The 13,157-nt window shown below is 49.0% G+C and overlaps 1 protein-coding gene across 1 annotated transcript; it reads left to right on the top strand.

Moving 5' to 3' along the window:
- Nucleotides 1-3,265: 3,265 nt before the first annotated feature.
- On the top strand, nucleotides 3,266-7,392 carry HASPIN (histone H3 associated protein kinase). Its single transcript, XM_069033705.1, has one exon. The coding sequence runs from the start codon at nucleotides 3,286-3,288 to the stop codon at nucleotides 6,058-6,060; it is 2,775 nt and encodes a 924-aa protein (XP_068889806.1). The 5' UTR covers nucleotides 3,266-3,285; the 3' UTR covers nucleotides 6,061-7,392.
- The last annotated feature ends 5,765 nt before the right edge of the window (nucleotides 7,393-13,157 follow it).

The following is a 13,157-nucleotide window of genomic DNA, read 5'->3' as shown; positions in this document are numbered from 1 at the left end:
CAGTTCCCAGTTCAGCAAGAGGCTGATGTGTCCCAGCTGTGCTGCACAGACCAACTGGAGCCAGCTTAGCCAAGCTGGGAGTGGGAGAGCCAGTGCAGCATCACTCAGCTCATTCACCCTGACAGGAAATAAGGACAGGAAATGTCTCTTTAGAGCTGAAATTCAATTACCCCCCAAATAAAGCTGCCCCAACAGGCCCTTGAGCCCAGCAAAGCACTCCATGGCTCATCTCCAATGCCCTTATGTCTGTGCCCTGCACTTTATAATGAAGAACTACTGACACCCTTCTCCTGATGAGCTGAACTCACTTTCTCCTGCAAAGCCCCAGGGCACTGCATTCCCAGTTCTACACAAACCTGGCATCTTCTGAACATGCTGAGGGAAACCCAAGGTTTGGGAATCTTCCTGACATGTGAGAAAGCCATAAACAGCTGGTGTCATCCCTGATCAAAGCAGCATCACAAAACACGTCCTGTCCTCCTGTGGGAAGCACAAAGCTGTAAAGAAATGCAAAGCTGGGTCAGGGAGGGGGCCCACGGTGATGAAACCAAGAAGTGGTTCTGCAAACCCTCTGCTGCCTTTGCATGAGGCAGAAAGGTCATGAACCATCCTGGCAGCTCTGAGGCCTCTGGAAGATCTGCAGCAGCTCGTCTGCCCACAAAACCTGGCCCCCAAACTGCTGCCAGCTCCTTCACCTGGCTGGGGGCAGATGGTTCCTGACCCTGAACGAGGGTCATTTGCAAATCTTCTGTCTTTCAGGGATATGCCACAACTGTGCCACTGCCACAGAGTCAGGGCCACACAGACAGGTCACGAGGCTTCTGCACAGGGGATTTTATTCAAAATGTAGATTGCAAATAAATTTAGAAGCAGACACAGCAAGGCTCCCATGGAAACAGCACAAAAAGCCAGCTGTGGTTTGGATGAGTTGAGTCTTGGCAGTCTTGACTAATCCCTTAAGTGCCATCCAATTACTGCAAATGTGTTTGGCATCTGCTGCAGAGATTGCAAAGAATTAAATGGTCGATGGCACTCGCCGGAAATTACAAGTCACAGAACCCTGTAATGCATTTAAGAAAAAGCATCTAAAAAGGAAAATAGCATTACCCACTGCAAGAGCTGACCTCCTTGAGAGCCATAAGGGACAACAAAAGGCATCCAAGTAATGAAGGAAGCTTATTTCAGAGAAGAAAGTAGAAAAATATAGGAGAGGAAGATTGTTTGTTATTTTTCCACCAGGCAATATTGGTTAAGCCAAAGGAGACAGGGACTCTTTTGTCTTCTGAAGGTCTGAATGAGAGATCTTTGTTTAATCTTTTGCTGTCTATAAATACACATTAGATCTGTGGGGTTAATGAACAACCAAACATAAGTAAAACAACCACAAAAACAGAGAGACAGAGAAAGGAACACTACCAAGTGTCCATCCTTGACCTTCTTTGGAATCCACAAAGGGGGGCCTAAGATCCTTTCACTCAAAGAACACAAGGTCTGGCCAGGCATCTTCTTTCCCCAAACCCTCCAAATTACTATTACTGATAACCTGCAGCTGATAAATCACCAGTGTCAATCTCTCAGATTAAAGAATTAAAGATTTCCCTGTGTTCAGTAGGGAAAGGGGAGTATTCATTATGAAATCCCTGAAAGAACAGGAGGCCTCTGCTTTAGCTGCATCAGTACAAGAGTTCCACATGGAACCCTAAAAATCTGCTCTGCAGTACCAAATATCCTCCCTCTGCTTCTGTCCTACAGTCAAAACCTGGTTTCACTGAATTCAGAGACAGAACAAAAATCCAGAATTGAACTCTGGGACTTGATTGTTTCTCTAGGCTCAGCAAAACCATCTGGATTTCTCACTTGTTGCTGCCCCAAGGGAAGGTCCAAGCTGCCTGTGCGATCCCCACACCTCAGCGTTCAGGTTCTCCTCTTTCAGGCCCAGGTAGAGCTCTCTGCTGAAGATCATTTCCCCCTGATTTTCCCAGGGATCAGCAGAACAGCTCCGCTTTTTAAGAACAATAGAAGAAAAAACTTAAGGAACAAAACATCAGCTGCTTTCCAGCAACCCCTGGCTCAGACTGCAAGGAGCACCCAGTGCTGTGCTGCCACCAAGCTGTGTCCCGTGTCCACAACCTGAGCTACAGCTGCGGCACTGAGACACGAAAGCCTGGAGGGCTTTAAGAATAATTCCACGAGGAGCAACTCTGCTAAGCCCTGGGTGGCTCCCGGGAGATGAATAAAACATCCCGCTTGCTCTGCGGGGTGAGGGAATAGCATCACACGTGGAGAAGCAGCGACGCCACTGCAGTGCAGGGCACACCCTGACCTCGGGAACGGCAGCTGAACGCGGCCCTCGAGTCTGCCTGCGGTGGGATACACCTGAAATACATCGTATTTTTAACACACGAGTAAAATACATGAATACATAGAATCATAGAATGCTGGGGTTGGAAGGGACCTAACAGATCATCTATTCCCAACCCCCCTGACATGTGCAGGGACACCTTCCCCCAATCCCAGCAAGTTGCTCAAGGCTTTATCGAACCTGGCTTTGAACGCTGCCAGGGTTGGGGCAGCCACAGCCTCCCTGGGCAACGCGTGCCGGTGTCCCCGCAGCCTCCCGGTAGAGCGACACGCGTTCTGTACCCAGGTACAGCACACGTGTACACACATACAGCTGTATCCCACGCACAGGTGTAGAATACAGGTATCAAACCAGTGAATTCTGCCATCGCAGCGACGCTTCTCAGGGCGTGCATGGAGCAGCGCGGGCACCGCGCATCCCGGGGGTCCTGAAACGCCACGGGGTGCATGGAGCACCGCGGGACACCCGGGAGCGGCACCGGGAGCGGCACCGCGGGACACCCGGAGCGGCACCGGGAGCGGCACCGGGAGCGGCACCGCGGGACACCCGAGAGCGGCACCGGGAGCGGCACCGCGGGACACCCGGAGCGGCACCGCGGGACACCCGGAGCGGCACCGGGAGCGGCACCGGGAGCGGCACTGCGGGACACCCGGGAGCGGCACCGGGAGCGGCACAGCGGGACACCCGGGAGCGGCACCGGGATCAGCACCGGGAGCGGCACCGGGATCAGCACCGCGGGACACCCGGGATCGGCACCGGGATCGGCACCGGGAGGGGAGGGCGTGGCCGGCGGGCGTGGCCTCCCCGCGGCCCCACCCCTCCGTTGCGGGCGGGGCGCGGCCGCTCTCGCGCGCTCTCGCGATACCCGTTCGAACGGACGGCGGGCGGGCTCCCTCACAGGGCCCGGCCCGCCCGGCCCCGCGATGCCGCTGCAGCCGCGGCTGCTCCGCACCTACTCGCGGCGCGCCGGGTACCTGCGCCCGCTGCCGCCGCCCGACCGATGGATCTCGCCGCCGCAGGACCGCAAGCGCCTCTTCAGCTCGACCTCCGCCGCCTCCAGCGCCGCCTCCAGCGTCCTCTCCGCTTCCAGCGCCCGCTCCAGCCCGTCGGACGACCCCGACTTCTCGCCGCCCGAAAAGCGCCGCCTGCAGCCCGTGGGTAAGCGCCCCGCCTGGGCCAGGCGGCTGCGGGCCCGCAGGAAGGACACGCGGGGGCCGGCCGGGAAGGAGAACCGGGAACCGGCCGGGAAGGAGACCCGGAAGCCGGAGAACCGGGGGCGGGGACAGGAGACCCGGGGCCGGGGGAAGGAGAAGCGGGAACCGGAGGGGAAGAAGAAGAAGTGGAGCCAGGAGAAAGAGCCCGGGCGCCGCAGAGAGGAGCGCCGGCAGTCGCCGCCGTCCCTGTCCTCGCCCTCCCCGTGCCCGTCCCCGCCGCGCGGTTCGCGGCGCCGCCGGCAGGGCCCGCTGTGCGCGGCGCGGCGGCCGCTGCTCTGCAGCACCCCGCAATGGGCCCCGCCGCCCCGCCGCGCCGCCCTCGGGCGCCTCGGCCCGCTCAGCTCCGCCACCGACAGCGCCTCGGGGCCCGGCGACAGCCCCCCGCGCCGCCGCCGCGGCCCGCCCGTGCGGCTCAGCTCGCTGCTGCTCAGCACCACCATCGAGGGCGGCTCGGGGCTGGGGGACTCCCGCCCGCCGCACCGGCTGCCCCACAGCTCGCCCGAGGGGGGCCCCGGGCGGAGCCCGTCGCTGCTGGATGCTGGGGAGGAGGTGCCTGAATGGTTCCGACCAAAAGGCGCGGCTGGGAGCCGGGAGCGCGAGCTGGGGCTGCGGGGGTCCCGCCGTGTTCTGAGGTCGTCGGTGCGGGGACCCTGCCGGGCACAAGCTCTCCCGTCCCCCCAGAAAGCACCAAGCACTCCCCAGGAAGCGCTGGCCCCCACTGAGGGTGAGCCACAGCCCCCTGAGCCCTGTGACAGTGCCACTTGTGAGGTTCCAAATCATCTCACGAGGAATTCGGCAAAAAGAAGCTCGAGCTGTCACAGAGACCTAGCCAAGGAGTACCGGCTTGTGCCAGTGGTGGTCCTGGACCCTCTGGAAGTGCCGATGAGGTTGAAAAGCATGGAACTCCACAAACAGGCTGATGCTCAACCTGCCTGCCTGCAGCTAGGCTCTCCCGTGGGCCGCCAAGGAATCTTGGAGAACAAGCACAAAAGGACCAAGGGTGTCCCTGGGGAGGGCAGCACCTGCAGGAAAGCTTGTATCAGTGGCTTCAGTGCCAGCCGGTGGGGCAGGCACACGAGGTTCCGTCCAAAAAGGCACAAGAACAAGAGACAGCAGCAGCCCAATAACTCCCTTTTCAGACTCCAGACAAGGCAAAAACAAGCTCTGAAGGGAGCTCTGGAGATGTCTGCAGATGTCAGAGACAATGACTTTTCACTCCTTAATGGCTCTTATTCCTGGGCTAGAGTTCGAGCATCTCTGTCCTTCCATAAAAAGAAGAAAGTGACCACAGATGAGAGTTTCTGCAGCAGCATCCTCTTTAGCCCTTCAGGGAAATCCCAGCTTTCGGGGTACCAAGCCAGCCTGTCTGCTGGGAAAGCTCAGGGCTGCTCCTGGTTTGCTTCCTCCATGGTCCTGCTGGCTCCCAGGGATTCATCCTCTGTCCTGGAGCTGCTGCTTACAGATGCAGAGAAGGTGTTTGGGGAATGCAACCAAGAAGGGCCTATTGCTTTTGAGGAATGCATTCCTTTAGATAAGATGAAAGATTGCAAGAAAATTGGAGAAGGGGTGTTTGGAGAGGTGTTCCAGATTGACAGTGAGAGAGGACCTGTGGCCTTAAAAATAATTCCCATTGAGGGGACTGAAAAAATAAACGGTGAAGCTCAGAAGAGCTTTGGGGAGATTCTGCCTGAGGTAATAATTTCAAAAGAACTCAGTCTTCTGTCTGAGGGCTCTGTGAACAGAACTGTGGGGTTCATCAGCCTGTACTCTGTGCACTGTGTCCAAGGGCCCTATCCCAGGTATCTCCTGGAAGCCTGGGACAAATTCCACGAAGAAACAGGATCAGAAAATGACCGACCAGACTTTTTCGGGGCCCAGCAGCTCTTCATGGTCCTGGAGTTTGAATTTGGAGGCAGGGACTTGGAGCGCATGAGGAGCAAGTTCTCCTCGGTGGCATCAGCCAGAAGCGTTTTGCACCAGGTCACCGCGTCCCTGGCAGTGGCAGAGCAGGAGCTGCACTTCGAGCACAGGGACCTGCACTGGGGGAACGTGCTGGTCAAAAACACAGACGTGAAAGAACTTCAGTACGTGCTGAATGGGGCAACACACAGCATCCCCACAGCAGGGATCCACGTCAACATCATCGACTACACCCTGTCCCGCCTGGAGAAGGATGGATTGACCGTGTTCTGTGACCTTTCCACAGATGAGGAGCTCTTCCAAGGCACTGGGGACTACCAGTTTGACATCTACAGGCAGATGAAAGAGGAGAACTCCAACAGCTGGACTGACTATCACCCACACAGCAACGTCCTCTGGCTGCACTACTTGGCAGATAAACTTTTGAGAGGCATGAGCTACAAGAGGAAGGCATCAACTCCTGCCCTGAAGAAAATAAAGACGCAGCTCAGCAAGTTCCACAAGGAAGTGCTGAGCTTTGAGTCTGCCCATGATGTTCTGCACCACAGCAGCCTCTTCCAGTGAGCAGGGCTCCAAGGGCTAAGCCATTGGTGCTGCCTTGCTCCTCTGCTTTTTGTATGTGTTGGCACAATGAAGTGTTGCAATTGGTTCCCAACGTGTTTAATACGTTATCAAAAATGTCCTTAAAAATCCCCCCCCAATGCCTTCTGCTCTGTTTCCATACCTGCTGGTTTTGAGGGGTGTTGGAGGGGAGAGAACAGAGCTGAATGTGGAGGAAGGAGGGGAAAAAAGACTTCTCCAGGCTCAGTTAATGCTCTGAATTTTACATACATTTTCTTACCATTTTAGCTTTAGATTATTAAAAGTTCTTTTCTTACGGTATTGTCTTTCTTACAGATTCTTTTTTTAAAGGTAAAAAGCCTTCACTGGACAGTGAGGACAAGGATAAATACTGTTGGCTCACTGGAGACAGAGGGAAAAACCCACCCTTTGATTTAATTTTGGCAAAATTTGTACCTGGAATGAAGGTACAAAATGTATATATGTGAAGTTGCAGCAAAGGATTTTAAACCCACTAATCTGCACTTATCTGTTTCTTTCCCCGCTCTTAAGGACCAAGGAAGAGGTACCTGATTGTGATAAAAGTAAGACAAAGTACCTGTGTTCCTGATTTTTGATGGTTATAATGTTGTGGCCTTGTACTCTGACAGGAACTCAGCACTGAAGCAATTTCTCCATTTATCTACAGAAGAAAATGCACAAGGTAATAAATGTTCTTTAGCAGATGGACCAGGTGCCTTAAACTGGAACCTCTGCTTACATTAAATCCCAATTGCCTGTTTTCAAGAAGTTCTTTGCTAACATTCATGTTTGTTAAAGAAACTGGGCTAAAGAGAACAATAAATCAAACTAAAGTGAAAAGTGAATTAAATTAAAATCCAGTGACACAGATGCATTAAGAAATTAAGAGGCAGCATCATCAAATTCATGATGACTGGAATGTTGTCCAGGCAGTCTAATAAATAAATGTTGTATGTGTGCATCTCAAAGATGCCTCTTTGACTCTCTCTTGAAGTCTCCTTTTTACAAACCCAGCAAGGCAACCCCGGGACAGTTTTATTGTTCTGCCTTCCAGACACTGCAGAAAGTGACCTGACAATCTGCAGTGCTTCAAATGATGAAGATGGAAATTGTGCTGGAATGTTCCCAGGCATCCTCTCAACCCTTTTTTTTCCCCCTTTAATTGAATAAAGTAATGCACTGTAATTGAATACTCTTAAAACCCTGTAAGGCCTGCAGTGAATGCTTATCTGCCATCAAGGAGTGTTCCTCAGTCACAGTGGTGCTAATTTCATTTCTGCTTTAAAAGAAAAAAAACAAGGATGGATGAAACCACGTTATTTTTTGCCTGTCTTGGTCCTTTGTTTCTTTGCTTTGAGAAGTGAATTTTGGCTGTACAGGAGGGATGGGACAGTGGCAGGAATTAATGCCAGGAGAGGTGACAGCCCCCAGGGGGACTCGGTGCAGTAATGTTGGAGATTCTGAAAGCTGAAACCTTGGAATATTTCCCTGCAAACCAATTTGCTGATTTGTGAAGAGGTAGTAATTTTCATCAGTCAAAATTTAAAGCTTCTACCCCCACCAAAACTGGACATTAAATTCATATAGAAGTCTTTGCTTTAAACTGTGCTTGCAAAGAAGTGCAGCTGCCAGAGCTGAGCCCTCATTTCCTTTTTTAAAGATGCTCTCTGATTAAAAAAAAACTTAGAAAAAAATAACATGTACTAATCAGCCCTCATAAATTTTAATGGAAGGATGGTGACATAAAAGGAATTGGAATAGTAAATTTCCCCTAATCAAGTAAAATGCCCTGAACATGTTTTTATCTGAGTGAAAGCTTTACTTGGAGCAGAGCTGGATTAAATATTTTAAGGATCTGCTCTCCCTGCTAAGGAAAGAGGATGCCAGAACCCAGATTCCCCTTTCAGAAAACCCAAGTTTTTTAATACACACCACACTGAAATTAGAGCCTTAAAGGGTGCTCCATCTTTTATTGAAATAAGAAAGTTTGAGCAAAGCTAAAATTATTCTAAGGGAGGGAAAGATTTTTCACATGGATCCAAAGGCTTTAGGAGGCTGAAAAGAACAAGCCTAGTTTTGTGTAATTGGTAAATCAGGTGGATTCCAGGTCAAAGTGGATTTTACAGTGAAGACAGCAACACTTGGTGATAATAACAGTGAGTGCAGACTTATTTTGGAATATTCTTTTATCTAAGTGCCAAATCTCTGAAAATTTTGCCTATTTTAATGGAAAAGACAGATAAAATACAGATTACTCTGTGAATACTCTGTAACTTACCAGGATGCTGTTAAAAAAATGTATTTTTTGCTCATTCCGTTCTGGAAAATGAGACATTAATTGCAAGAATATGAAAATTCTCTCTTGCCTTGAGAAGCTGCACCCCAGCCCTGAGCTGAATGAGAAGGAAGAGCAGCTCTGGCCTCGATGTAGAGAGAGAGGATGAAAAGCAGCTACTCAGAGTATCATTCACAGGCAGGAAAAAAAGGAAAATAGTAATTTCTGCCCAATTCTGCAGTTCCAGACTGCAGCAGTTAATGGTGCTGGTTGGCCACAGCACCCAGCACGAGAGGAGGCTGCCAAGGGAACAGGAATTCTCCTTAGAGCTGAATAAAAACAGACTGGGGAAATTCAACTCAGCCTGGGACTGCTCCCATAAAACAAATTAGGTACAAATAGCCCAATAAAAGCTTGGGAGTCTTAAATCAGATAAATCCAGTATTTAGGCTCTCCTCCTAACAAGGGAAATGCTCCCTCCCTTCCCTGGAGCTTGTTGCAAGGTTTGTTTAGGTAGTAAATTACTGGTGGCTGTGCTGGGTTTCCTCTCAGCAGTTTGCTGAGGGCTGTGGGGCTGTTCTACAACTTCACCTGGATTGGCATCTTCATAAAATGTAGATTTTTGGGGTAGTTCAGGACCAGAGTTGTTACACAGAGTCATCTCCACTGCCTGTCAGTGACACATTCATGGTCACTTGAGTGTGGCCCCTGCTGATTCCCTCCTAGGAGCAGACACAAAAAGGGGTTTTATTTCATGAGAAGCCTGGAGCATCCCTGTTCTTGGAATTTGCAGGAATTGCTCTCTCCAAATGCTCTCACACACAGGATAATGCAGCAGCCCAATTAATTATTCAGTATTCTTCAGGGTGTGTAGGAAAATGGTTCCTTTTCAGTATCAAAGGCAGAGCCCTCCATGCTTTATGTAACATTTTATCATTCAAGGTTGATTTTAAGCACGGTTCCCCTTGATCAGCTCCTCAGCCAATGTGCAGGGTGGATTTTCACAATGAAGTGATGCCTTCTGTTAGATGTGAACTGAGCAGCTCTTTGCTGCAGTGCTGTGCTGTTCATCTGTTCCTAATGAAATGCCAGAATTGGGATTTTTAGGATTATTGTTGTTTAAACCTCGGTCTCTGCTTTGGGATTTCCTGTGACAGCCACAGAGATCAAGCACTGTGTGAATGGGATGTTATGGAAAGGATGAACTGCAGGGAAAGTCAAAGAACACCACTGAGGGTTTGAAGAAAACACCTTATGCACAAAGATGATGTTTTATATGAGCTCCAAATGCAAAATCTGGGAGTCCAACTCCTCTGACTCACTGAATCTGACTGTCAAAGGCAAAGGAGAAGTGCAGATGGTCTTGTGGCTGCAGCCCTTGTGAGGGCACTGAAAGCAAACACATCAAGTCAGATTAAACAGTCCTCATTTTCCTAAGGTAGCAGATTCAGAATGTCTTCACATGCACAGAAACAAAATTTCCAAGACCTCAATGGACAATTAAAACAAAAAGACCCTCTAGTGATGAGTTCAGCTCCCAGGAAAAAGTTTATAAGCAACAACATAAAAAAAATCTTCCCTGGGGACAAGGTCTTGGTAAAGAAACTCCAGTTGTTTACCCCAGATTACCACAGGGCAATAATATTATTTTTTTCCCAGTGATGACAAGTTTTCTTGAATAAATATGTCCACATGCTGTGCCAGCTGAGGGGCACAGCTTTGTAGAGATGAGATTTCTTCCTTTTTCTACTCACCAATAAATATCTCCTGTCTATGGCTGATGTTTCTGGAGAAGTTCAATAATAATTAACAATTAGATGTTGTGTGAGGTACTAAGCAATGCTGACCAACACTCCAGAATCTCATGAATTATTAGGAAATAAATGTACAACAACATCAGAATCCCTGAGGGCACTGCAGCCACAGTCATTAGTGTTCATTACTGCTCAGGGCTGAATGTTGTCCCCACTTCTGTGTCCTCTGCTTTATAAACACCTAATAAAATATTTAAATCGTGGTAAAGACTCATAATTGCTACTAAAGCAGCAACACATTTCAACTTGACCAGAATTCCCAGTTTTTACCTTGCTGAGATGCTGGTAATGCTCAGATTGTATTGAAACACAATTTCACTGCAACAACACTGTTATTTTGGAAAATCAGGATTCTCTCCGGGTGGAATCTCGTGCTGGTGAGACAGGGACAGCAGGTCTTGAGTTAGTCAGTGAAGAGCAGATAAGGAACAGAATCAAATATAAATTTTGGAGCTGAAATATTACAGAAAGAACGGTTTAAGGAAGCCTGGCAGCAAGAACAAGAACTGCTCAGTGTTTCCATGGTGTGTCACCTGGACCAGGCTGGCCTATTTACAGAAGTTCCAGTTTCTGCTGGGAATGTTCAGAACACACAAAATCCCAAGAGCCTGAAGGAGCAGACAGCCAAAGTACACCAATATGGGCAGAGCCTGAGGATTAAACATGGTATTTATGTTTCCATTAGATAAACACGTTATCTAGCGGTTCCAATTCTTTATCTAGAATTTGTTTTCAAATCCAAAATGCAAGGAGAAAATCAAATCCATCTGCCCTGCCTCTGTCTTTGTGAACTCCATGGGGCACTCAGCTGCCAGGAGTCTGATTGAAAATGAGGGACAGTATGTAAATAAATTATTTTTTATATAAATAACCTAACTTATCAGTGCTGAACTGCAGACATCAAGGTCTTCTCAGACCTTCATCTGTGTTAATTCATGTTCACTATCTCATACTTGTTCAAATCTTTAGACATACAAGGCAAAACCCTTTGTAGCTTGGACTGAAGGGTTTATATTTTAGATAAAAAAAATCTTTCCCAGTGATAGAAATTATGTCCCTCTGATTCTGAATTAAAAATAGAATAATGACACATTGCATGGAACACAGATTCTATATTTGTCTTTGAAGCATTTCCCCAGCACACTAAAAAACACCATTTATTACCTACCAGAGCACGATCACATCCTCCAGAGATCCTGCAATGTCCTGGAGACCATCAGGGAAATCAAAGATTGTCCCAAGGAGAGGTCACCTGCACATTGAAGTGGCTTTTCAAGGTGAATGAACCAGCCTAGAAAACATCAGAGAAGGATTTATAGCAAATGTGGCACAAGTAGCTCTTGCATTTAAAAGAAATCTGACTGCACAGCCTTTTCTTAAATCAGCAACTGAGGGGGTTCCCAGCCTGCTGCAGAGCAGGATCCATCCCTGTCCTCGCCCTGTGACAGGAACAAGCCACGAGAGGGTGCCCATTGTGTGAATCCTGATGTGCCCAGGCTGTTGCTTTCTGCTCCCAACCACCCCGAGCAAATTCCAGCAGCGCACCAAAGGCTTTCCCGCTGCGCTGTCCAAAATGCCACAATTAACTTTTATCCTGGATATTGTGTAGGGCCACAAAACTCTTTGTTTTCTGCATGGCCCCAGGAGCAAAGTTTTAGCAGCTCCCCCAGCACGTTTGTGGTGCACAGAAGTGCCTGGCAGGGCAAGGGCTGCACCAACAAATTCCTGCACACAGGTAAAAATCAGGATTTTACCACGCTGGGATGAAAGCACACCTTAGGGACAGAATAACTTTCTTTCTTTATTTCTCTCTTATTTTCTAATGCCTAAGCCAGGAGCTCTGGCTGCAGCCTGCAGTCCTCTACCATACAGGGAGAGCACATCCAGCAGGGAGCCCAAAGCAGGAATGTTTTATTTGTCACTGCTCAGGCACGGTTGGAAAATCCCCAGCACGGAGTGTTTACGCTGCCAGTGTTTTCACCTCTGTCTCCAGGCAATGGACGTAAACCCTTCCCTCTTCCCTCAACCAGCATCAAACAGAGCTCCAGCAAGGAGAGCATCTGTCAGCCCGTCAGGCTTCACATCCATGGGCAGAGCTCAGATCCCAAGTAAGACCCAACCTGTGCTCCAGAAAGAGACAAGCAGCCCTTTCACTGGAATTCTCTATATATAGCTTTGCAGAATTAGTGTCCTTTGCAGCAGTAAGGGCAATTTTTAGAACAAAACATCACATATCTACTTATATGTGGATCGTTTCCTATTATTTATTTTCTTCCAGCCATCCTCAGGGACAGACCCTGTAGCCAGTTTAGCAGCAGCAAAATCATTATTCAACAGTCTGACAGCGGAAAAAGGAATAGCACAGCTGGTGCCCTCTCTCCCTGTGACCCCTGAGAGGGGAACAGAAATACAGCACAGCCCAGTTAGGTGAATTTTTTTCCCAGTCTTTTTTCCAAATTTCATTATTCCTTCCAATGCACTTGCTGCAGAGGTAACACACTGCAAGCTGGAAGGGAGGAGCAGAGGGAAATTGCTCTGGCACTCTGCAAATTCATTCTTGTCCTGATGGACCAAAGTTTTAATCCAGAGGACTCCAAAAGAGCAGAATTCTTTTTTTTCTGCAATGATGGAGTCCCTGAGTTGTGTGTTGGAGATGTGAACACCAGCAAAACCAACACTGTCAACTGGGGATAGCTCTTCTGCCCAGTGAAATAGAGACATGGCTCTCCTTGGCCAGAAAAATCTATATCTTCCAAGAATTCTCAGAAAAGATTGCAACAAATCCCATGGGCACTTTCCAGCTACCTCCACCTCTCTTCCTCTTTGTGTTTAACATTTGACAACCATCCTCACAGTCCAGAAATGCTGTAACACTCCACATGCCACAAATCTGAACTGAAAAAAAAAAGATTATGGCAAAAGACAAAGCAAAAAAAAAAACAACAAACCCCTCTTGCACTCAGATTTAGTAACAGTTCTGTCCCACCCCC

Source organism: Aphelocoma coerulescens, chromosome 19 (genome assembly GCF_041296385.1).
Source record: "Aphelocoma coerulescens isolate FSJ_1873_10779 chromosome 19, UR_Acoe_1.0, whole genome shotgun sequence".
Taxonomy (NCBI): Eukaryota; Metazoa; Chordata; class Aves; order Passeriformes; family Corvidae; genus Aphelocoma; species Aphelocoma coerulescens.
The sequence above is the reverse complement of the archived record's forward strand: the minus strand, read 5'-3'. Positions and strand labels throughout refer to the sequence as shown.

What these genes read in the sequence shown, in the direction of transcription:
- HASPIN (XM_069033705.1), top strand. Translation starts at nt 3,286, where the DNA reads ATGCCGCTGCAGCCGCGGCTGCTCCGCACCTACTCGCGGCGCGCCGGG.